Consider the following 25,460-nt stretch of genomic DNA (forward strand, 5'->3'; position numbering starts at 1 on the left):
ATTCATTGTTCCGTTTCCAGCGAATTTAGACTTGTCACTTGACACTTGTTTATCGATTCTAAAAACGCAATATAACTTTTACACAAAGTGAAAATTTATCAGTATCTTATTGTCTTATTAATGCGAAGATTAAAAATTACTGGTGCGAATTAATTGTAATTTTCAGCCATGACAAACGCATTGGCTGTTTGTCTCTCGTACTTATTTTTTGTGGGTAAGTTATTTGTATGTTTTCATATAATTAATCGGATTTAGTGATATTATTATTGTTGTCCTTGTTTTAGAAACATTCTTACTCTTGAGTAATTTTTTAACCGTTTAATAAATAAGCTAATCAGCTGAAACAAAGAAAATAATGTTGCCGCAAAGTTTTTCCTTACTCGTCATAACAAGTTTTATTGAATAATATTGTTTTACCCTCTTACTTCATTGTATCAGTATTCTAGAAAATTTCTTTGGATTCGCAAACAATGTGTCTCAAACCTGTCTAGATTTAAAATTAAAATGAACAACTATTTTTTTGTTGCCACAATGAATCATGCAACAATGCGAATCTAGTAATTATTGAATATTTATTATATCCATATAAACTTAGAGATAAGAAATTTGATAAATAATTAGGTAGTTGATTAGCTTGAATAACAACACTATGAGAAACAATAAACAATATCTCAAGTTTGTACATTTTGATAACAAGTTTTGGTTAAAATTTATTCTGGTTTAAATATTTGGAAATATGTACAATGCGGTCACATTAACTTGACGCATGGGCCATGGGCAAAATGACAAAATGACGACATCGAAGCCATGCGGCATGGCTTTGATGACGTTATTTTGTATCGGTAACAGAGATGCTAACCATACTGACGATTGCCGGGCGAGCTAAGGGAATGCAGGGGGAAGCAGGCGGGTTTTCGCATTCCAGCGATGCGTCAAGTTAATGTGACCGCGTTGTAGGTACATGATACAACACAAAGTTGTCTGTTGAGTAGAGAAAAAAAAGAATAAAATCTATCCATATTATTTGATTTTCATGTACATTTCGCATAGTAATTTTGTTTTTAATTTGATTTTATCTAAATCATTACAAATAAAAAAGAGAAAAGTATGTAGTATTCCTACTTCCTCATCTTTTTGCTATCAAATTTTGATGAGGAAGTAGGAAAGTAGTTTCATTATCAAAAAATATTAAATATTCTTTAGGTTATTATATCAATTAAAATGTTTGAAAACAAATAAGTAATTAGATATGACTAATGTGGTAGTTATCATATGAGCTACTCATTAGTTAGCAGTTCAAATTACAGGATTGAATTTCCTACAATAATAAACATTGAATCATGTTATTTTACAATATGTTTTTATTATTGCAAATCAATTGTAATTTTTTGTGGTTTATAAATATTTCTCTTTTATCAATGCGGTATGTTTTTGACCTAAATTGTATCAAATATTGATAATTTTAATTGTTTCTCTTTGTCTATACCAACATTCCAAATATTTTTATTATATTTTTTCATAGTTGGATACGTTCAGACCGCTATTTGTGTTTACTCTCCACAATATAATATAGAAATTCGTGGCATTAATTTAACATAAATGTAAAATTTTTGTTACCAGGTTTGTCAGCAGCTAGACAAATTCCAAAAGAATGCTCCAAAGGTCCTGAATATTGGTGTAAAAGTTTGAAGTAAGTTACTTTCATACATCCATTGTGTTAATAAAACGATCTTCTGATTACTCCCACTTATTTTCAAGTGATTGTATTGTATTTATACAAGAGATAAACTTAATAAAATTTTGTAAAAAGTGTAAAGATAATCACAATGGTGGATTCTTCAAATACATATATATTAAAAGAAAACTTACTAAATTAATTTAACGAATTTGTAAAAACAATATTTATTTCAATTTGAAAATTCATATATCTGTTTTTGTATTTAATGACAGGATTGCCGCAGACTGTGGTGCAGTAGGTCACTGCATAAGCACAGTGTGGGAACATCAAAATGTTGCCTTTGACAAAAATGAGGCTTCCGAGAAAATTGTGCATCTCTTCAGTGATTTGAAAGATGTCAAGGATCTTATTAATGAGGTATGTGATATTTATAATCTAATATTATCAATATATAAATGTTGACTATTTAAAATATAAATATACTAGCCTCCGCCCGCGGCTTCGCCTGCGTGGTATGTTGATAAAAGGTAGTCTATGTTCTTGTACAGGGTCTAAAGATTGTCTGTGCCAAATTTCATCAAAATCGGTCGGAGGTTTAAGCGGGAAAGCGTAACAGACAGACAGACAGTTTTACTTTCGCATTTATAATATGTATTAGTAAATAATTATATTATTTATTGCTATTCACATTTTATGAGCTAAATATCAAAATATTACAATAGGTACATAAACAAAAACAATTGAATAATACCGAAAAAGGCCAGCATTTAGCTTTACTATAATAACTTTTTGTTTGGTTGCTTTAAAATTTTTGATTTGGAGCCAAATATTAAATGTTTGTATTTATTTTTAAAGTTTTTAATAATTTTAGACAATGGTTGGCAATTTGCTTGGTAATTTTATATACTTGCACAAACATTGTAGTTTCGAAACTTTATTTATTTTAAATTTGAAAACAATTATTTAACTTTCATATTTTATTTGAAAACTTTTTAATATTCCACATAGTTGTATGGGCTCCATCAATAACAGAAAAATGTTAGCTCTTTTAAAGAAGATAACAGCTATTGATAATCTCAACTAAAATGTTTAACATTGCTTGACATTTGATTTCAAGTGTATCACAGGAAAGCTTTATCACCGGAAACAAATATACTTTAATAATATTTATTTCGATAGACCAATAACATGTTATTCGAATATGTACTTGCTGGTTCATAATAGCTGCATTGTATATTCATTTTAAATGTTCAATAATTACTTACAATAATATGTCATTCATACTGCTAAAAATTGCCCAATGTGGTACTGTGATTAAAACATTAATAGTGAACCAAGAAGTCCTTGTTTCTTTCTTTTCTTAATCACTGCTAGAAACTTGAATTAAATTGTAAAAAAAATCCTACAAATAACCCAGAATTACCTAACGTCTCGCGTAAACAACGCTCGCCGTGACAATTAAGTAAATTACCCACATAACAATTTCAGTACATCTCAAACTTCAAACATGCTTATTAATCTCATGTTTTACGCAATTTATCAACTTTTCCCAACATGTTTGTCGAAACCAGGATTACCTATCGACGCGTGTAAGCAGCGCTTGTCGCGATATACCCAACACATCTGTGACTCGTCTGTGCAAGGACAACACAGCTGATCTAGCGCAGTACATCAACCATGTACTTCTCTCTGATACTACGCCGGAAACTATGTGCAGGATTATATCTATATGCGGCAATGAAAAGGTCGAGAAGTTTATGCAAACGGTGAGTTTTTACACGCTTTAAGTATATGAGCTTCAGTCTTCACCTGTATGTTTGTTTGTAACCGACTTTTTGGGCGCGATTTTGACCCACTTTAAACGGCCAGATTTCGTTCAAACTTTGTAGATTTATTGAGGACCGATGACAATACACTAATTTGATAAAATTTTCTATTTTTTTAGTTCGGTTTTCTATAAAAAGCGTGTTTTTCAGTTTTTTAAACTATTATTATTTATTAATAGCTTAACCTGTATGTTTGTATATTGTAACTGACTATATTTGGACTCGATTTTGACCCACTTTGACCGGACAGATTTGATTTAAAATTTGTACACTTATCAGGGATAGTTACTATATTAATTTTAAGAGTTGAATCGTGTTTTTTTAACAGCTATATTAATTATAATTATTCTGTTTAGTGTCATATAACGCAAGTGAGAGAGAGATAGGGTAACGTGGTATTCTCTCTCTTTCTAGTCTAGACAACAGGTTTATAATTTAAATGTCTATGAATTTAAAATGAATGATTTTTTTACTTCTTAAATTCTAATGGTACCTTTTACATAAATTTTAATTATAAGTGAAATGTCTTGTAAAAAAAAAACACTGCCACAATCCCTTCTATTAGTTACTTTTACAACAACAAAATATATTTTGGACAAAAAAATTTAAATTTTTTTTTAATAACAAAATTTTTTGTTACAGAAAAAGACTGCCGTCGAACCAAAAGGACACAAACGTAAGTTAAAAATAATTCACTCTTTAATTAAATTAGGAAGGATATTATTCGGAAATCAACCTAAACATAAAAATAATACGTGTTAATTTAGCGTGGCATAATTAGCAATTCGATTTATTCATAGGTTCATTGATTGTATTAGTAATGTCTTGCAAAGTATAAAGTAAAAGTGCTCAACTGACGTTAATATAATCCAAAACAAGGTTGTTTTCATTAACAGGCAATGACTCTAGTCTATACATATATACATTTATATGTGTGAAATTACATACTCTGCATTTACGGAATAGGAAAATATTTCTAGTGAACTTTGAATAACAAAAATTGCTTTAAAACATTATTAATAAAAATATTTAAGAGTTGCTTTCAGATACTTTAACTTCTATTTGAATAAATAAATGTTTAAAAATTAAAAAAAATAAGTATTTGTTAAGTCACTTTCAGTTTTCCAGTAAACCATTTATTGAAAAGTATTTATTTTATTCATAGTTCACGTGCTAAAAATTTCATTTGCATATTATAATATGACGTGTTTCTTTCCAAACACTTGAAATAATAAAGCCAAGAATGCAAACAGGTATAAAATATGGCAATCACAAATATGGAAGGTCATAACTTTTATGTAATTTTGTTAACGAATTGCTTTGTAGATTGTTAGAAATTTGAAAATAAATTTACTTTTGTTTGCTTGTCTCTACTTCGCGCCTCAACCGACAACCTCTGAACCAATTTTGGATGGAATTTGCTACAGAGATCTCTCTTAATACATACCATATATCCTATGTCATTTTATGTTTTATCCCGCAAATCCCCACGAGAACGGGAACTATGCGTGTTTCTCTTTACTACGCAGGATTTTTTTTAAAGATTTCAATTTTAGACGAAATTATTTATAACTTTTATTGAAACAAAATATTGAGATACAATTGTTACCTATACAAAGAATCTTCTGTGTGAATATTATAATCAATAAAGGTTTATTATTCATCAGACGTACTAAAATTATATTAGTCATCTTTATCTTGCGTTAGTTATTCAACATGTACATTTATTTTCACAGCTAACCTTATAAATTATAATACATACTTCTGATAATAAAATCATGTTGGTATATCGTTAAAACCACAATTTTATTCTATTTGAATAATCTGTGACAAATAGATGATATTGAAAAACAATAAGTCAAATACTAGAAATGTTATTAGTTATTACTATAATCATGTCCAAAGTAAACAACGGAATACACAGGTAGATTTTTTATCAAATATAACGGTACCCACTAGACAATGGATAGGTATATTCTGAAATATAAAAGGTGTAAATAACTTCTTTTTGAAAATAGTTAATTGTTAAAATAATACCTGTAATATGTTAATGTATTTAAAAATTTTGTTGTTTTGCAGCCGTTTTGGTCGGAGCTTCAAAATGTACCTGGGGACCGTCGTACTGGTGTAGCAATTTCAGGTATTCTATTTTTATTATAGTCATAATTTAGAAATTAGTATTGTAAATTTAAACTATTTATGTATAGTGAAAAGATAACTAGTATAATTTACAGTAAATAATAATTCTGTTTACACGTGCGTTTAAGCGTTGAGTATATTGCTCTGGATGTTTTAAATATGTATTTAAAAAAAATCCAACTTAAGTTATGATAATCGCCAATGCTCGATTTATTTATCACTCAACTATGCACTTAGTGGGGATAAATGATAAGCAGTGTACAACAATTACTGTTTACTGGACAGGGGCCGTTCATAAAATACGCCACACTAAAATTAACGTTTTATGACCCCCTCCCCCCCGGTTGTCACGCTGTGTCACACTTTCTGTGACCCCCCTGCAAATATATCGTCACAAAAACTAAGACCCCTCCCCCCCTAAACATAATAAATTTTGATTGATAGCAAATTTTGATATTAGAATATTTTTTTTTATTTTTGTTAAATATTAGCGCTCATGTTGAAAAATATAAATATGTCAAGTTACAATTTATTGTAATAAATATATATTATACATTTAAATATCTGTATATTTACTAATACGAAATAAATGACTTCTATCATTACAAAATTGAAAAAAAAGTCGAGAGAACGAATAAAATCAGTAAAAATTTTTAATGAACGGCGAACGTCACGCTGCCGTAGACCCCCTGTCCCCCCTTGTCACATCTTGTCACACTCGCGAACACCCCTCCCCCCCCCCCCTTGTATGCGAACGTATTTTATGAACGGCCCCACAGTATTATCCGAAAATTAATTAGTGCTTGTCTTAGGTATTCGATGGTTGTGATTTAATTATGACTTATATATTAAAATCCGTTCCAATTAAAACAAAGTAAACCTTATCTTCTCTATTAATAATAAATAACAACTGTACGTGACTAGAACTGTAAAACTATTAAATAAAATTTGTAGATGGATCATGGACACTCAAATAATATAATAATGTTGTCGATGTAAGCAAAATAAATATTATATTGATTGCAGTCAATCATCGTTCTAGATCCAATTTCTCGTTGTTACAACTTCTTACATAACATTAGCAACGCTTTGTGAGTTTACAAGTATAACTACTACATGATTTAGTATAGGGTTTTGCTAAGACTATTTAAATGTTCACATTTAAAAATGTCATTTTTACGTAGACGTACTAATTGCTTATTTCCAAAAGAAACAACCATTCCATATACCTATTCGAAAAGAAGACATTTTTCACTCTATATTATGATTGCTTCTAAATCGTTTGTTCAACCAAACATATAAAACAAAAACATGAAACTGCGTACATGAATCACGTTTACAAGTAAATAAACACTCATTAGGTCCCCCTCGATATGACTAACATCGCAAAATGGCGTGATATTATTACATAAAGACAGACGGTACCACGATACGCCTCTGACCGCTTTGTTTGTATAACACTTATTTGGGTCGAGATTAAGCCAACTTCCTACTTTTATCAGCGATTTCATTCCATTCTTCACACTTGAAATAATCGGTGTCACATTTTAATAGAATTTCACGCCTCATTTGCTTTAGTTGGAGTTATGTATATTAATTTTCACCGCAATGTTAAACCTACTGTATATTGAACCATCAACAGCTGTTTCTGATATGTAATTACAATGCGATAGAAGTATATAACCAAACTTGGAATTTTAAATTTAGGTTCATATTTGGATTAGACAATAGACATCTCAAAATGTGATAAGATACCTTTAGTTTCTTAGAAAATCGTTAAAACTTTTCTGCCCTCTACATTCCTTACCCTCTACCAGTTAAAAAGGTTTCAGTTAAAAAGTTCCAATACCACTTATCTTAGGATATGACTCAACTCTCGTACATAAATAGGATGAAGACTTGATAAACCGTCTTTATTTACCTGTTTACGAGGTTATTACAAGGAAATTTACATCGTGATAAATGAAGAATACAATAACATTATTAATTTCATGATCAAACAGTTTACAAAATGTTTATTTATTCTATTGATGCTTTCTATTATATTATATAATAACTAGCTTACCGCCCGCGGCTTCTCCCGCTTTGTCTAAAACCTAATAAATTATATACTAAAACCTTCCTCTTGAATCACTCTATCTATTAAAAAAAACCGCATCAAAATCCGTTGCGTAGTTTTAAAGATTTAAGCATACAAAGGGAAATAGGGACAGAGAAAGCGACTTTGTTTTATACTATGTAGTGATAAGGACACGTTATGAAACATTACTAGGATATTTGAACTTTAAAGCAATTTTAAACAGTTTTTAAAAACTAAATGCAAGTAATGTTTGGCAAACATTACACATTGCGAAGTAATAGATACAAGAAACGTTATAGTTCAGTATATAACGTCAGTGAACCGGCTTATTGTTTACATAATTATACTGTTTTCAAATCGACGATTGATGTAAGTTTCCCACACTCAATCGCGATTTTACCAAGCTAATGTGTGCCCATTCTTTTTATTATATGTCCAAAAATACCATTACAATAGTGATTGTATTAAACAAGACTTAATAGTTCAGTATATAAACATCGAATTCCCGATGAAAATGTCTCGGGAAATACAGTTCGTAGTCTACAAGACTACTCTTCTCCGACTAGTCTGCGTTTTATCCTTTACGTTTGTGAAGGAAAAGATGGTCCTCTCCTCTTAAACAAGCTAAATCTTCCAGCATCTCAGCAAGTCTATTAAACATGTCTTTTAATATAGTCTTCATCTTATCCATTAAGTTTAAATATGCTAGTTTTAAGAAGGAAACATTTAGTCGTGTTAAATTAGCTAAAACTTTTAGCACCAATATTCTCTTCTAAAATAAGCCATAATTTTTAGCACCGGTCGTGAATGCAAAGCCACACACCACTGCGTGGAGCGAGTGTGGTCGCGGATGACTCTGCCGCAAGATGACGACGGCATCTGCAAGATTTGTAAGGACATGGTGAAGCAGGCTAGAGACCAGCTGCTTAGTAATGAGACTCAGGTAAATATAGTATAAACTGTGGTATAAATATAAAATATGCTATGTTAGTTAATATATAGATAGATTGCCAAAGATATGCTGCTAAGGATCTAATACCGGGATAAAGACAAAAAAGAGGCTATGGCAGTCAGAAATATTACAACTGTAGTGGTGAAAGAATTACGGTAATTATCTTTAGAGTAGGTAATTTAAGTGTTAACATTATTTTTAGTGATGCAACGAATACGAATACGAATATTCGTATTCGCCGAATAGTAGACATTTACCGAATATTCGTATTCGGCGAATATACGAATTTTTAAAAACGAATATTTTTGTACGCAACTCTATTTACTACAGATTTAAAAATCGCGCGTAAAAATATGACGTGTGCAGAGACTGCTGATCCACTGGCCTTTTGACGAGAAGATGTCCATTTTCCAAGTCAGAAAAAACTCGCCCAAAAAAATTTTTCACTAAAGCCCATGTACAGTCGCTTCGGAAAGACTTTTTTCAACGGCTGGAAACATCCAGACTGAAAAAAAATCGTCTCAAACCAGAAAATCTACGAATTTTATGTTTTTTAAATAAAAATTTGCCTATTGTAAATTTTAATTATTAGAAGAGTAAGCATTCATTAAATAAATAAGTCTTTTATTACCAAGGCGAGATATTCGTATTCGTATTCGCCGAATAGTAGGTTTGATATTCGTATTCGTATTCGTATTCGTAAAAGTAGTATTCGTTGCATCACTAATTATTTTGGTTCCAAATTGAAAGATACAATGTTATAGGTGTTAGTTATTCAAAAGTCGGTAAGGTTAATAATTTCAAAATCAGCGAGTTGAATAAAACTAAAGTCTAGTTCATTATATACTTAAATGCATTAATTCAATAATCAAAATAATTTATATGAACCGGGCTCAGATTAATTTCATTCATACACATTAATTTTTATTGGTCATAGATGTCTATAAATAAACTGCGTTTACAACAACATTTAATTAGCACAATCAGTTATGCGTTCCTTGCCACGCTCGTTTGCTTTAAAACGAAATTATCGCGGATTGTACTTAAAAAATGTTTTCTCTGCGATTGTTTGTTTTTATTATTTATTTGTATTTGACCCTTGGGTCGGTAACGTCATGCCGTTGACCGATAACTACAATGACATGAAATTATCCTTTGTTCTCACTTATAATAATGGTTATATGATTTCAAATACTGGATTTAGATCAGGTTATCGTATCAGGTTATTTCTTTGGTCTAATGGTCAGGGTTTATATCACATATCATTTGACTACAAAACTATTTATGTTTTATGTTACTTTGATTGTTTGAAAAATAGATATAGAAACAAAAACATGCAAATGAAGACAGACATGTAAAGATATTAAATACTAGCGGTCCGCCCCGGCTTCGCCCGTGGTACATATTTCGCAATAAAATTTGATTCGCAATAAGATTGTCTGTGCCAAATTTGATCAAAATCGGTCCAGTAGTTTATGCGTGAAAACCATACATACATACATAATTACAAACCTTTCCTCTTTATAGTATTAGTATAGATTGCAAAACAGGATTCTTATCTTTTATTAATTGGGTATTTGTCATTATATGATTTTGTTGCAGATATATCTTTAAGCTATGTTGGATGAACAATAAAACATGTTTTACGACATGTCGTTATATTATTATTTGCTATGATGTTTCATTCCTGTATTAAAATTAAAATATTTTTCTAATGAACTTGAAATATTGCTGTTATAAACCATTCAGAGAAATTTAATCAGTAAATTAATAGCATATAGGTCGAGTTGTAGATTACACCATGCAAATAGAATTTAATTTATTTATATAAATATAGTTGTATGGTGGTCATAGAAATCTAAATAACAAGACACATAGAAGTGCTCTAATGTCATAATTCGTATGAAAACCGCTGTCGCCAAAATCAACACATTCAAACCGAAAGCTAAACAGTACACACAAGTAAACTATGCCTTTTATTGGACAGCTTGATTTTAGTGAAAACTAACTTAACTATTAAATTAAGCTTTTGAATATGTATCCTAACGCACGAATTTACGGTTTATTTTAGAATAACATCCCTAAGTATATGAGACTTTTTGCTCCAATACGAACAAACGTGATAATAAGAATGGTCGACTGTGTCATTCATTGTTATTTCGATTACTATGGTGACACTCGTAATACTTGTAAATATTCTATAATTTTAAGGAAAAACGGCATTATTTCTAAAAAAAAATATTTTCCGATGAAATATTATTCCTTTATACGTATAATTACAACTTGTGGAAGAATTTCCGCAATGGGAATTGCTGAAACACACCATGTATACACTCATACGTCTCCAGAGCAACTGTGACGAATGCACTGGTGATGTGAAGATCACCTGAGTGGCGACAAGGTCACGCACGCTTACGACTTCTAGTGTCTTGTTATTTAGATTTCTATGATGGTGGTATATTTATATTATTAAGATATCGCTGTAGGTTTTCAGACCTACAGCGATATCTTAATAATATATAAATATACCTACTTAAATAAAACGTCATAAACTTTTGAAATACTAGATTCTTTCCTCGGTTGCGTCCGCAGGTGAAATCTCTTGGCATAGATAGCATATTAATAAATAAATATTAAAATTTGTATTTCATATTCTAGGAGGAACTAAAAGAAGTGTTCGAAGGTGAATGCAAGCTGATCCCCATCAAGATAGTGACAAAGGAATGTATCAAACTAGCGGATGACTTCGTACCAGAATTGGTCGAGACTCTCTCGTCACAAATGAACCCGGATCAAGTCTGCAGTGTGGCTGGACTATGTAATAATGCTAGGATTGATAAATTGCTTGAGGATTATGTAAGTTTTTTTTTTTAGTTTTAATTAGGTAAATGAATTTGTAGCCTTTTCACTTTTATTTTTTAAGGCCAGTGAAAAAATACGCCATTGTCTATCATGTACAGAACTAGCAAATTAATTCATGTTTGTAAGATTTTTAAATAAAATAAAAAATCAATATGAAAAGATAAAGGATGTGTGTTCCCAGTTTAGTAGTCATTCAACAAAATAAGGTCATTCTCATAACACCCTCACAGGAAATTGGCCTGTAGTGACAGACATGTATCAACAGTATGATTTGCATTGCTCATTATAATTTAGGGTCCTTATATAATAAATATATTTTACGGTGTAATTTTAATATTTGAATCAATGAAAATAAAAAATCGCCACCAACTGACCAATATATAGGCTGCTCTAACAATTATTTTTAACATTAAAGTATTTTATATCTTCAAAAAAAATAGTTTTATCTTAAACAACATAGTTCAGTTCCGAATAAATCTAATTAATAAAATATGCGTATAATAAATTATTATTTATTTGCAGACTGCAACAATGAAACTGCACGCGGGATGCTCGAACTGTCGCAGAGCGGTCGGGATCGTGAGAAAGCGGTTCGATGCCACCAGCTATGAAGATTTCCTTGTTGGACTGTTACAGGTAAATTCTATAATAGGCAACATTCTATTTGTTTTTTGTTTATATGTCATCTGCTATTAAAGTTAAACAACGACTTTTTAATCTTTATTTTTCGTGAACGATAAAATAAAATTTTGGATTTTATTAGTTTAGGGTAAAAGTGGGATAGATGCCCCACTTTTTGAAATAGCCTCATAATTTAAAAAACATGAATCTTATACGAACACTTTGTATGAATATAGCTAGGTTATTTATCTGTTTTGAATTACTATATATATTTTTAATCCTATCATTTATAGATAATGTGTAATAAATATTTTTGTAGAACACCTTTTTTGAGGATAGATGCCTACCTAGTTGGATAGTTGCCCCACCATGAAAATACTAAGGAGGATAGATGCCTGCAGAGTGGGATAGATGCCTGACATACTCTATAAACGCGAAATCTAATAAAATTAATATGATAAACCAGCAAATGTCAAGTTCACATAGTTGTTCTGTTGTCCAAGAATATACTTGCGCTCGCACTCCTTCTTTTCTTTTGTATTTTCGTGGCGTGGTTCTCCTACAATCAGTATAAGGGCAGATCATTAATAAGTAAGTAAACATAACAAAAAAAAAGCAAATTAAACGAGTAAAATCGGTTAACATAGAGAAAACCTCTGACGCAATCAGGTAAAAATATAAACAGTACCTGTGATTATCGATACTACCTAACATGTACATATGTATTGAGGGATAGATGCCCTTAGAGGCCCCTAAGGGCATCTATCCCTCGAAAAAAAAGGGGCAACTATCCTTTTTGATAAGGATAGCTGCCCCAGTAGTTTTTTTATTAAATAAAAACAAAAGAGCCACTATTTTCACTTAGATTTGTACTTAATGAACCAGTGTATAGACATAATAAGAAATATAGTGAAATTTATTAATACTTATAAAGTTATGCAAAGGCAAATATCAACCTTTTTAAATTTTAACGTGTTCGTGAAGTTCGCCGCCGATATTATAACACGCACTAGCGAAACACGTCTTCACCAAACAACAGCTCATGCGTACACGAGGTGCGGGGTGATAGGAGCTCATATTTAAATCATTAATTCGTAGTCAGGACTCTGGGAAGTGAGGTTTTTTGAAAATGGGGCATCTATCCTAGTGCGGCATCTATCCCACTTTTACCCTACTTAAAAATTTACAAAACACATGTGGAACTAGATGTGCCGCGCAGATTAACTCGCGAGCAAAATCAAGAATTTCTATAGCTAATGTATTCTTATGAATAATGTATGACTGGAAACATTCATCCAAACCCATCTAGTCGTTTTTATGCGAAAGAGTAAAAAATCATACATGCATCCATCCTCACAATTCGCATTTATAATGTATCATGAAGACTAATAATTATAATATTTATTATTATTCCTAAATCCCCAGGTGTGCCGCAACACAGGCTCTCTATCGGACTCGTGTTCGATGCTCGTGTTCCAATACTTCGAGAACATTCTAGAAGCGGTTCGCAAGGACTTCACACCGCATGGTGTGTGCCACGTGTCAGGACAATGTACACACAAGTTCCATTCGCACGATCTGTATACCTTCACTGATGATGATCTGACCGGATTGAAGGCATCTGAGTAAGTATTGATGGTGCTGTCATGTTCGAATAGTTCTAGAATGTTCTAGAATGTTCTAGAAGGTTCGCAAGATTCTATAGCATGTTATGTGCCACGTGTCTGGGCAATGTACACACAAGTTCCATTCGCACGATCTGTATACTTTCACTGATGATGATCTGACCGGATTGAAGGCATCTGAGTAAGTAACGACAGTTCTAGAACATTCTAGAAGTTTCGCAAGATTTCATAGCACGTGGTGAATGCCAAGTTTGGGGTCAGTGTATGCACGCGTATCATTCGAGTTTTATCTCAAAGCTATGTTATTTCTACTCCATATCACATATTCCAGCATATAATGAATAAGAAACGGAAAATTTTATTCATACTATTTTTTTTAACGTGATAACGTTTTAGTCGGGTGACATGTTCAGAAACTTGTGTCACACCAAAACCTCACGAGCGCGATCGCAGGTATAACGAGAGAGAGACGGACCGATCTCCCGTCTCATCTCGAGCGCTGCCACTGCATTATGTTATCACGTAAACATCTCGATTGTAAACCTACTTTACAAACAACCATTTTTTTTTCAACAGCGATGTTCCCTGCGAATTCTGCGAGCAAGTGATCAAGCACTTGCGTGACACGTTGGTCGCCAACACCACTGAACTCGAGTTCCACAAAATACTTACAGGTTTGTAACTATCTTACAATCGTCTCAATATTATAAATTTCTTTACTTTCCGACACTTGGTAATCGAACAATATTTCGTATTGATAAAAATCACATTTTTGTTGGTATACCTATGTGATAATGACAGTGCAATAATGTTAACCCATACATAATAAAATATATTTGTCCATATATTATGTATTTAAACTCAAAATGAAAACATGCATATTAAAATGTATAGTTTCAATAAAAATTCAGGAAAAACTGAAATTTTTTGTTTAATCATCCACCAAAAACTTATCAATAACGAATACAAACTTTCAGGTCTCTGCAAACGCACCGGTAACTTCAAATCGGAATGCCTCCAGTTAGTAGAACAGTATCACTCCACGGTCTACTACTTCCTAGTATCAGAACTGAAAGAAGACAAGATTTGCAGTTTTATCGGTATTTGTGGCAAAAACACAGATGCGCCAGTAGCACCACTATTGCCTAAAGAATTGGCAATTAAAGCAGTGACAATGTCGGCCAAATTGATTGGGCAAGATGAAGCTAACAGCTACACTACACCTAAGGCAAGTTTTTTTAAAGTTTATTATTAATATATCAAATTTTTTTTAGGAAGCCTCTGTAGGAACTGTTTTTTAAAATTCATTATATTAAAGAAAACTTGAGGTAAATAAAATAACGTTTTATTGTAGATATGTCTATCAATGTGTAAATAAATGAATGAGTAAAGAATAAAGAAAACATAAAATATCTTTCGTGATAAATACATCATCCAACTATCTAGAAGCAAATATTGTGTTTGCTTTGAAAAAAAAAAAAAACAAGTCTTTAAACTTCTGCAATGCTTATAAGACCTGTAATTTTTTTTTCATTAACAGGTGGCCCGTGTCCCAGTACAGCAAAAGGCAGTAAACGTAAAAGTAATGCAACCAGACACTAATATGGATTGGCAGTTACAACGCATGTTTGTATCTCTACCCGCCGATGAGAAGTCCAGCAACGCTCTATGTTCCTTCTGCCAGTACTTCCTTCACTATTTGCAAGTGGAACTGAGCGACGATAACACCGAGGTGAGCTCTATGTCTCTATGTAGAGTTAATTTATTTAATTATAGCGCATGTTTGTATCTCTACCCGCCAACAAGCTGTCTAGCAACGGTCTGTCTCTATGTAGAATTCAGTATAGGTAATGTAAATTGTAGAGTGTGTGTTTTTCCAAATATTCGATGTAGAGCCCAATAACGGTTTTACCTAACGTGTGACTATGTGAAACTCGATAACTCGCTAACATCGCTAAGAAACAATAAACAACAGCTAAATAACGACAATTTGTAATACAGACAACGATACTATTATTTAACGCAATGGTGTAGAAGACAAAAAGCTTTTTCACACAACTGGCACATGAAATACAAAATCTATTACTTTTTTTTATAATTTTGTAATTTTATTTCACAGGAAGCAATAAAGAAAGCAGTGGAACAATCGTGTGACGTGCTCCCTCAGTCTATCAACTCTGAGTGCCGTCAATTTGTTACCGAGTATGGACCAGCTGTTATTGCTCTGCTCGTGCAAGAGATCGATCCGGCTACCGTGAGTTGTTGATTTTTATATAAAAACTAGCTTTCCGCCCGAGGCTTCGCCCGCGCAGTCAAAGAAAAACCCGCATAGTTCCCGTTCCCGTGGGATTTCCGGGATAAAACCTATCCTATGTCCCGGGGTAAAAGTATCCTATGTCTTTTCTCGGGTACCAAAATATCTCTATGCCAAATTTTTTGCAAATTGGTTCAGTAGTTAAGGCGTGATTGAGTAACAGACAGAGTTACTTTCGCATTTATAATATTAGTATGGATTTATGGTTTTTGTGACTTAAATATAACAACAAAAAAATACAAAAAATTTTACTCAATTGAATACAAATGATAAAAAAGTCCTTGTCGTATTTGATCGAACAGTTTCTAAAAAATCTTCCTCTATAAAGTTTTCTTCGTGTCGTTCTTTTTATCGTATTCAATCTGCACTAAAAATATAGTTTTGATGCGTATTTATGACTGCTTTGTGAAAAATTTTATAGTGTAATAATATTAATTGGATTAATATTTTAAAATATTTACCCAGGTGTGTCCGGCACTAGGCCTATGTGCGTCTACAACTGAAGTGCAGCGAGTTGCAATAAACTCCGATAAATCCAACTGCCCATTATGTTTGTTTGCTGTTGAACAACTCGAAATTATGCTGAAGGACAACCGTAGTGAGGTATGAAAAATAAACACGTCTTGAACAAGATATTTTCGCCACAGAAACTTATCAATTTTAAGTTTTTCAGACTTTTATTTTAAAGTGGATTTGAGCTAAAAAACAGTTTTTGTAATTGTCTTTAATTGTTCTACGCGGCTTAAAAATATTAGTAAGTAATTGTATTTTTATATGTAGTAAAAATAGAAATGAAAATTATGAAATAGGATTGAAAGTAATTGTCTGTTGTTTTACGCGGGCAAAATGGTGAAGCATAGTTAGTAACATAATGTATAATAAAAGGAAACTTATTGCTATGATGATCCTTTCAATCTACATACTTCATTCAATCTCCATTCTATCCACACACTTAAAAAATAAATAAAATAACATTTATTTGCCAAAAACATGGTACAGAGAGGTGTGAAGAGATAATTATATTTCAACATGTTTCGCTTTGTATAAAGCATGCAAATATATGCGTTAAACTTTCCATTAAAAACCTACCAAATTTCCAGGCCAGCATTCGCAAAGCCCTCGACGGTCTTTGCAACCATCTCTCAGCCAAACTGCGCACAGAATGCGTCGATTTCGTAGACACATACAGTAATAAACTTATTGAGATGCTATTGGCTGATCTCAATGCTCAAGAGATTTGCGTATACCTAAAGCTTTGCAAGGATGACGTCACAACAGCTGATCCCTTGGGAATCACGAAATCGGCAATAGATAAGTACCACGATAAGCCACAATTGAGAGGAGACAGGAATAACGTGAGGAAACCCATGCTGCCTAAGTATATGTTGGAGGCAAGCGCTGGGGGGGATATTGGTGAGTCATATTTTGTATTCATACTTAATATTATAAATGCGATAGTAACTCTGTCTGTCTGTCTGTTACTCAATCACGCCTTAACTACTGAACCAATTTGCATGAAATTTGGTATAGAGATATTTTGATATCCGAGAAAGGACATAGGCTACTTTTTATCCCGGGAAATAGGATAGGTTTTATCCCGGAAATCCAACGGGAACGGGAACTATGCGGGTTTTTCTTTGACTGCGCGGGCGAAGCTGCGGGTGGAAAGCTAGTTAATAATAAATTGAAATAGGAATTTTTCTTCAGCTTATTAAAGTAAATACATAGAATAAACAACAAGAGCATACAGTAACGCATTAGATAATATTTATTTTGTTAGGTCTAAGACTCTAAGCAGTTGTTTATTGACGTAAAGTAATAGGAGATGTAACTTCAGTGTTAAAAACTGATTTTGATAGTTTTACTTTAGCAAACCACTTATTCACGTATATTTTTTCGAAATAAAGATATAAATAATAAAATTTTCTTTTTTTCACACTCTACAATGAATAAAAATGATTGCAGAGACCAACGAAATCCCGGACAGTACAGTTAACGGACACCAAATAAAAGTGTCAGGCCCTAAAACTGCGTGCGTTATCTGCGAGTTTGTGCTCAAAGAGATCGACGATCAGATCAAGGACAAACATAATGATGTAAGGTTTAACATTACATGTAGCTTTTTTAATAAATTTATTTTATTGTGGATATTGTAATTGCTATATTTTCTTAGTGAATAAGCCATGTTAACTGTTAAGGTATCGGTTAGTTTAGTATAAACTGATAGGTATCACTAAAATATTGTAACACTTTTAATATGATTGTAAGTTTTGCGAAATGATGTTTCGATTATTTATGTAATTATGTATGTAATTTTGTTGCATAAACTCGTATTTTCTAATACAATAACCATATTTTCCTCCACCCCAGGACGAAATAAAGCAAATAGTCCGCGGCGTATGCAAGCACATGCCCAAATCAGTGCGCTCCGAGTGCGACCAGTTCGTCTCCAAGTACGCAGACCTGGTCATCAGTCTCCTGGCACAGGAGTTGGATCCTGATGAGGTGTGCAGGGAACTGAGGCTCTGCGACTCGGCTGAACTGTCTGCTGTTAGAGGTAAAGGTGTTTACCAATTTATCTTCAATTGTAGAACAAATAACTGTCTGCTGTTAGAGGTGAGGGTATTTACCAATTTATCTTCAATCGTAAGACAAATAACTGTCTGCTGTTAGAGGTAAGGAATTTGGTATTGGCTTAATAACTGACAGTATTATGTGTGTATTGTTGAAATAAAAACATGATTAATGTGTCAAAAAGATAAATTATTGTAGTGAATGATGTTTTTTTTTAATTAGTGTGTGGAATTGTTATTAAATTATAGAAAAAATTTTATGCATACGTATGTTCTATATTCAAAGATAATCCATCTTTGCTTTGGTTTGTGGTGTATTGTCGTCTGCTCATTATGTAGTTTGCTATAAATATAAATTGAGAGTTTCTATTCAGCAAACCTTTTATCTTTTAATTTACAACTATGTATTTCAATAGATGTTCATGATGAAGCATTCTTCATTCTAGTTTTTTATTCCTAATTTAACTAACAAAATAATAATTTCCATTCACAGAGGAAATTCTCGACTGCGCGGTGTGTGAAACAGTAGTGATGGCGGTCAAGAAAGTGCTCTCTAATGATAAAGTGGACCGCAATATTGTGCACATTATTGAGAAGTCCTGTAATTTGTTGCCAGCCAAATATCATGACAGGGTAAATATTATTGCTTATTTGTGTTTTTTTTTTTTTAATTTTTTGTACTGTTAGGGATGCTTGTAAAATTTGTAACAGTTAGAATTGTATTTTATAAAAAACTGCAGTGTTCAATGAATGATATTTTTTGCGATATTAACAACAAATTAATAAGCATTTTTTGTGTAACTATTTACGCACAGTAATTGAAGATTGGAGATGTCCAACCCATCCAATCTCGTTAATAATAATTATGTGTTTGCGAACATGCCTAATATTGAGGTTCTAAAAACTGCACAAATATAGGTACAGGTTAATCAAATATGTTACAAATTTGATTTACAAAGCGAAGGACTTTAATCTCTTCGCTATCTATTGTAACTTATTTTATTTCCAATATTCACAATTAGATATTATTTTAATATTAATTTTAATACATTTGTTTCAGTGTCACACAATGCTCGAAATTTACGGTGAGAGTGTGATCCGTCTGATAGAAGATTACGGTTCAAAGGGCGTGTGTCGCAAGATTGGCCTCTGTTCGGGAACCGACGCCGCATACGTTAATATGTATAAGGGGAAGAATTAAGTGTATGTAAGTTTGTTTTTTCATATAGCAATTAAGTACGCAGTTTTACGTATGAAATTTTAAACAATATGATATTATAGTATTTTCTGATGTTTGAGTTTACGCGAGTATTATACATTTAGAAATTAAAGACTTTTTAACGGATTTTAAACGCGATTTATTCATTCTATTATTTTCCCGACGAACGTCGGTTTAATGTTAAAAAGTCTTTAATTTCTAAATATGATATTATGATGATACGATTTTAATATGACATGATTTTAAATAATATTTGACATGTAACAAACTATTTTATTATTCAAAAATTTACATGTTGCGGTGGACAAGACATTAAAGTATTAAAAATGCATAAATTTTATACATACATCCGTCTTATGAAACCCTGAACCACTTACTTACCTGCACTGAATTTTATTAAACACGGACGAAGCTGCGGGCCTACAGTTGATCACAAACACAATAAATTAATAATTGAATATTTTTACAAAATATAATGGAAGAAAATGATTATTAATATTTATTATCTTTTGATTTCAGATAAGCCATGACATTCATAGGTGGCAACATTCGTAATCTCTCGTTATTTTTAAGCTACGGTCATTTTTTACCAAATAATTTTAGATCTTATCATTTCATTTTTGTTGTAACCCTTCGACCTGTGACTTTAGTATAGCTAGGGATTAAAATTGATTAATAAGTTTTTAATAATTTCGTCATAATTTTTTTCATAATACTTACGAACAGTAATCGTACTGTAATCGTACTTTACGTTTTCACGAAGAATTGTATACTTTTTATTTTGTATCAGTGAATGATTTTTCTTTTTCTTTTTTTTTATTATTTCGTTTGAAATTGTAACACGTTAGCCTGTGATAGAAACATCTTTTGTAACTATGTATAATAAAAGTTGGGTGAAATATTTGGTGTTTTATTTACCTTAATATCATGAGGATGTGAGAATGAGGAGGAGGACAGAAAAAATGAAACATCAAACAATCAATTACATTGTTTACTTGTTTCATTATTTATCTCAATACACACGTATAAAATTTTCACAAGAATTTCTATAGTTCTCCAAGAAGTAACGCCAAAAATTCATAATTTTTGAATGAAACCGTTATACTTTAATATTATAAAGCTGAAGAGTTTGTTTGTTTGTTTGAACGCGCTAATCTCAGGAACTACTGGTCTAATTTGAAAAATTCTTTCTATTTATGTGGACGAATTGTTTCCCGCAACCGTATAGATAAGATACATTATTTACAATACCTAAGTTACGTATACTTTATACATATACAATAATGTAGGCCGTAGGGCATAAAATAAAAAAGCCGTAAAGAGTGGTTACTAGAATTTATTTATCAAACATATTATATCAACGAAAAGTACAAGCCACGTATAAATCGAACAATAGTCAATACGTTATAACAAATTATTTAGCAACTGTCTCTTCCGACGGCACGGGTGTGATACACCGTTCCTCTTGTCGCATTTCCCGCGCGCTCGGGCCGAGCTCAGGCTCGTTGGGGTTGTGCGCGCGGAGCCGCTCGGCGAGCCACAGCACGGGCTCGGCGGGCCGCTCGGCCGCCAGCGCGCTCAGGGCGGGCAGGAGGCTCGGCGCTATGTGCTTCTGTATGTAGTCGCTGATCTGCCAGCTGCGCAGAATCGGTCCGACGATCACTGGTAATGCGAATAAATCCAATTTTTACTTCATAAAATAAAAAATACTTTATAGACGTATATTTGATTTCTATTCCATTAAAAATTAATACACGTGCCTTTTTTCATACATACACTCACTATTTATAATCTCTAAAATATTTAAAACTATACATGCTGGAAATGGTCCTCTAAAATACAGGTGCAAAAACGTAGTTTCTCTTTCGTACATTCGTACATATCTACCTAGTACCTATTTTCTTTTTCAACTAGGTATAGGTAATATTTTATAACACTTATATGATTTGCAAATAAAATAGTTGTCATTTTTATCAGACTTTATATTTCTAAATAAACGATAATATTATAAAGTTTAACTCACTAGAAGGAAAGAAGAAATGTATTTCTCTCAACGATTCCGCGTGATTGGCGCTCCCGTGCACTGCATTGAAATAATCGCCGTACTTTGTGCGACGTCCGTAGCACGCTCTGATGCTATCTGGCCAATACGCCTGGGCTTCCACTACTCTGTTTTATACAAAAATAATAAAATTTAATGTAAAATTACCTTTGATACCTTGCGTGTAACTGAGGTTAAGATATGAATATTCGGGATGTTAGGAATAGGAAAGTATGAACACCATTATAGAAAACTATATAAACCGACCAGCTGAATTCTGCAGCTTCACTCGCATAGTACCTACGGCTTCATTTAACACGAGTTAAGGTAGCCTATGAGCAAATCCAGAGTATATTCTGTCTGTGTACTAAATTTCATCCAAATCTCATCGGCTGATTTTGCATAAAAGAGTAGTAATCAAACATACCTATTACCTACATCTGTCACAAAAAAGACTACTAAGAGACTCAATATGAGACTGTCCTATTACGTGAATTTACAAATTTAGAAAGAAACTTCTCTTTGCATACCTAGCGGGTCCCATATGCGTTCGCCACTTCTGAATACAGTTCTTAGCCGCTAGTACAAGTGCTATGATGGGTCCACTGGACATGTGAGCCACTAAGTGTGGAAAATGATGACGTCCATAGTGGCCTTTGTAGAGCTCTGCCGCTTGCTCAGGCGTCAAGCGGACTTCGCGCCTCTGAAATTAATCACAATAATACAGATATAGATATTAGATACACACACAGATAGAAATAAATCGAATATTTATTTAGGTAAGTAGATAACTACTACAATAAATAACTATAGTAGAATTGATAATTGTAATTTGTATACAGTGGTCAAAAGCCGCAAGGCAGCGGTTTCTCCTCCCACGTAGGTATGCATATTTTAATAATATTTAATTTAAAGTTTACATTAAGTAATTGATACTATTTGCTACTTTTATTCTAAATCGTAGCACGAAAAATGATAAAACACTAAAAGAGCCACCCACCATTTTACCTAACCCTTAATTATTATTTGATAGTACAAATTAATATTGATGTACCTAGTTAACATTATTGGTAATATGTATTATTGATAGAGATAAAAATAATAAATATTATTTAGTAGTTATTGATGAAGTTGATAAGGATAGATTTATTGTTGTTGTTAAGTTATTCCGATCGACATTGCGTGGGGATTTAGTACTTACTAAATATTATCTTTTTTATTTAATTTATAAACGTTAATTACGAAATATTAAACTACACCTTTCATCTCCAGACTGGGGTGGATTCGGACTCGGAACGTCAATACGAATCGTAGTTAATTAGTTTTTTATGGTTTCCATTTCATAGACTATAACAGAAGTGACCGCTGGGAAGGGCTGCCAGGGACGTTTTGTGTTAGGGTTGTACATTAGTGTTTTATGTAGTTGATGCAATATTTTTTTTCGGGATTTTTGTATAAAAGTCTTATACACTTATAGATAGGTACTATTCTCCAAGTTAGGAAACTTTTAATAAACTATTAGTTAATTTATAGCTATTAAAACATATTAATTTTTACGAAATCTTTCGTGGTTCAAACCAAAAAAGTGTTGATTTTCCTGAAATTTTCTTTTTTTTATTAGGTAACTACCTATATTTTTTTGTTATATTTTCTTGAATCAATTTTTATCAGTGATAGTATTGTGAGATTACGTGAATGACCAATCGTGGAATTCATTAAAAATGCGGAACAATGGCAAAACTAACGTCGTAGAGCTCTTTCTAATGCTTCGCATTAGGAGTCGTGCAATATAATTGTATATTCATTGTTCTGTAATTTATTTGAGTGTACAATGATTAAATTTAATACTAAAATATTTTCTATATACTAGGTAAAAGATATTGAATTTAAATCAATAAAATTTTTCAAAACAAAATTAATAGCGCAAGAATCTTGGAGATGTCAGCCCTAACAAAATAAGGGTTGGCACAGTCGGTGACTTGAAATAATGGGTTCGCCCCTTGCGCGGTCTATGTCGAGCGGAATTTTGCATACAACCCTTTCTAGCCACGCGTCTGCTCTCACTATCTATACTACACTGCTTGGCAACACGTAATTTGACTAACTATGACCCTACGAAAAAATATTAATTTGCATAAATTGCATAAATTATAACATAAGCATTGGTCATCAAAATTGAACATAATTGTGTGACTATTGTCAAGAACTACGTTGAGTCATTGTAGATTGGCGCATAGAATTGCTAAAATTCTATCGTATTATAACAAATTCAGGCTGATATTGATATTGCCTGAAGACTTATCTTTACCAGGTAGACACTGCGATCGTTGTTATCTATAATCATAATCATTTAGTCACCAGAAAAAAAAACGAAATTGAGTACACAGTAGGTACCATTATCTTAATTAATTAAAACATTCAGAATACAAGGACATTATAAATACATTGAACCTGATGATTAAAAAAGATAACATGAACTGCAGGCCTACACTAAATCGAAGTAATCACTAATCATACGTACTATGCTTAATGATTTTTGATTTCAATAATAATTCAATTCAAAAATAAAATTATTGTAAATAGCTACACTATTTTGTTTTATTTTACAATATTTTAAGTACCTATTTATGTAACTATTAAATTATTCGTTATCACCCAATCGCGAACAAACTAAATATCTGAAAGCTTAAACTACTCTATAAGCACTTTTCTTAACATTATGTAGCTGAAATTTCCCAAGCTTCGTAGCACAATGTAATAATTTCATATGACGACATTTGTGCTATGACTCATAATGACGCGATAAAAGCTCTGATGGATAAGGCCTATTATTCCGTGTCCTACATTGTAATGAAGATGAATGTTTCATGTGTGATAAATAAAAATATCTTATTTCGAGTACATGACGTGTGAACACAATATGGACAGTAGATGAGGTTGTGTATTAAATGAAATTATAATATTATATATGCGATTTATGACCACTAGGAAACTTAATCAATGATTGCAGAATCTGATTACCGAAATACATTTTTTTGCATACGCCATTGGCGTATCTATAAACAATTATGATAGCCATGATCTTGCCATAATAAAATATTATGCATATAAATATGAAACGTAGAAATGAAACATGGATTATATTTAGGTAGTATTTCTTTAATCAGAGCTTTCGTTGATACAACGCGAACGCGGCGCGATTAAGCTTTCGTTAGATTTTTTATCAGCTCGGAGTTTGGATAATTTTAAAAACGTTGCAACCTATTTTCTATTATCATATCATTGATTCATGAACATTTGATAATATTTATTTTAGATGTGGCCTAAAATTACAGGAAAAGACATTATACTAACGAAAAAGCCATTCTGCCTCCACAATTATTCCAACTTACAGCTAAAATGGCGAAACCATTATCACGTATGTGGTTCTCGATATCTTCCGCATTTTCATGAGCCTCAGGTTTGATTATAGCGAGGGTCCGCTCGGAGTACGCGTGGGTGTCAGAATCGGACTCAGATGATACCGACAT

At 32.3% G+C, this 25,460-nt stretch overlaps 2 protein-coding genes across 2 annotated transcripts; one reads left to right on the forward strand and one right to left on the reverse strand.

Moving 5' to 3' along the window:
* Window positions 1-20,790, forward strand: Sap-r (prosaposin). The gene is made up of 21 exons (XM_090120708.1): window positions 1-214; window positions 1,621-1,690; window positions 1,951-2,095; window positions 3,250-3,444; window positions 4,147-4,180; window positions 5,584-5,644; window positions 8,519-8,666; window positions 11,334-11,531; window positions 12,060-12,173; window positions 13,584-13,783; window positions 14,360-14,457; window positions 14,761-15,026; window positions 15,324-15,515; window positions 15,903-16,037; window positions 16,563-16,700; window positions 17,198-17,510; window positions 18,063-18,193; window positions 18,468-18,654; window positions 19,164-19,303; window positions 19,731-19,873; window positions 20,409-20,790. Exons 1-20 carry the CDS (start codon window positions 169-171, stop codon window positions 19,869-19,871), a joined length of 2,952 nt encoding a protein of 983 aa, XP_089976834.1. The 5' UTR covers window positions 1-168; the 3' UTR covers window positions 19,872-19,873; window positions 20,409-20,790.
* A 479-nt stretch (window positions 20,791-21,269) lies between these two features.
* Window positions 21,270-25,460, reverse strand: LOC149909110 (nucleoside diphosphate kinase 5-like). The gene is made up of 4 exons (XM_090120233.1): window positions 25,323-25,460; window positions 22,461-22,633; window positions 21,913-22,058; window positions 21,270-21,551 (listed from the first exon to the last, which is right to left on the reverse strand). The coding sequence occupies exons 1-4, from the start codon at window positions 25,458-25,460 to the stop codon at window positions 21,304-21,306; spliced, it is 705 nt and encodes a 234-aa protein (XP_089976359.1). The 3' UTR covers window positions 21,270-21,303.

The sequence above is a fragment of the Colias eurytheme genome, chromosome 4 (assembly GCF_061535395.1).
Source record: "Colias eurytheme isolate Ceu_HAF_F1 chromosome 4, ilColEury1 Martin Lab GWU primary, whole genome shotgun sequence".
NCBI lineage: Eukaryota > Metazoa > Arthropoda > Insecta > Lepidoptera > Pieridae > Colias > Colias eurytheme.

What these genes read in the sequence shown, in the direction of transcription:
- LOC149909110 (XM_090120233.1), bottom strand. Translation starts at nt 25,460, where the DNA reads ATGTCGGTATCATCTGAGTCCGATTCTGACACCCACGCGTACTCCGAG. An exon ending in ACGCATATGGGACCCGCTAG is followed by an intron (nt 22,059 to 22,460) that starts GTATGCAAAGAG and finishes TGTATAAAACAG; the next exon opens with AGTAGTGGAAGCCCAGGCGT. An exon ending in ACATTTCTTCTTTCCTTCTA is followed by an intron (nt 21,552 to 21,912) that starts GTGAGTTAAACT and finishes TCGCATTACCAG; the next exon opens with TGATCGTCGGACCGATTCTG.
- Sap-r (XM_090120708.1), top strand. Translation starts at nt 169, where the DNA reads ATGACAAACGCATTGGCTGTTTGTCTCTCGTACTTATTTTTTGTGG. An exon ending in TCGAGAAGTTTATGCAAACG is followed by an intron (nt 3,445 to 4,146) that starts GTGAGTTTTTAC and finishes TTTTTGTTACAG; the next exon opens with AAAAAGACTGCCGTCGAACC. An exon ending in AAGCGCTGGGGGGGATATTG is followed by an intron (nt 17,511 to 18,062) that starts GTGAGTCATATT and finishes AAATGATTGCAG; the next exon opens with AGACCAACGAAATCCCGGAC.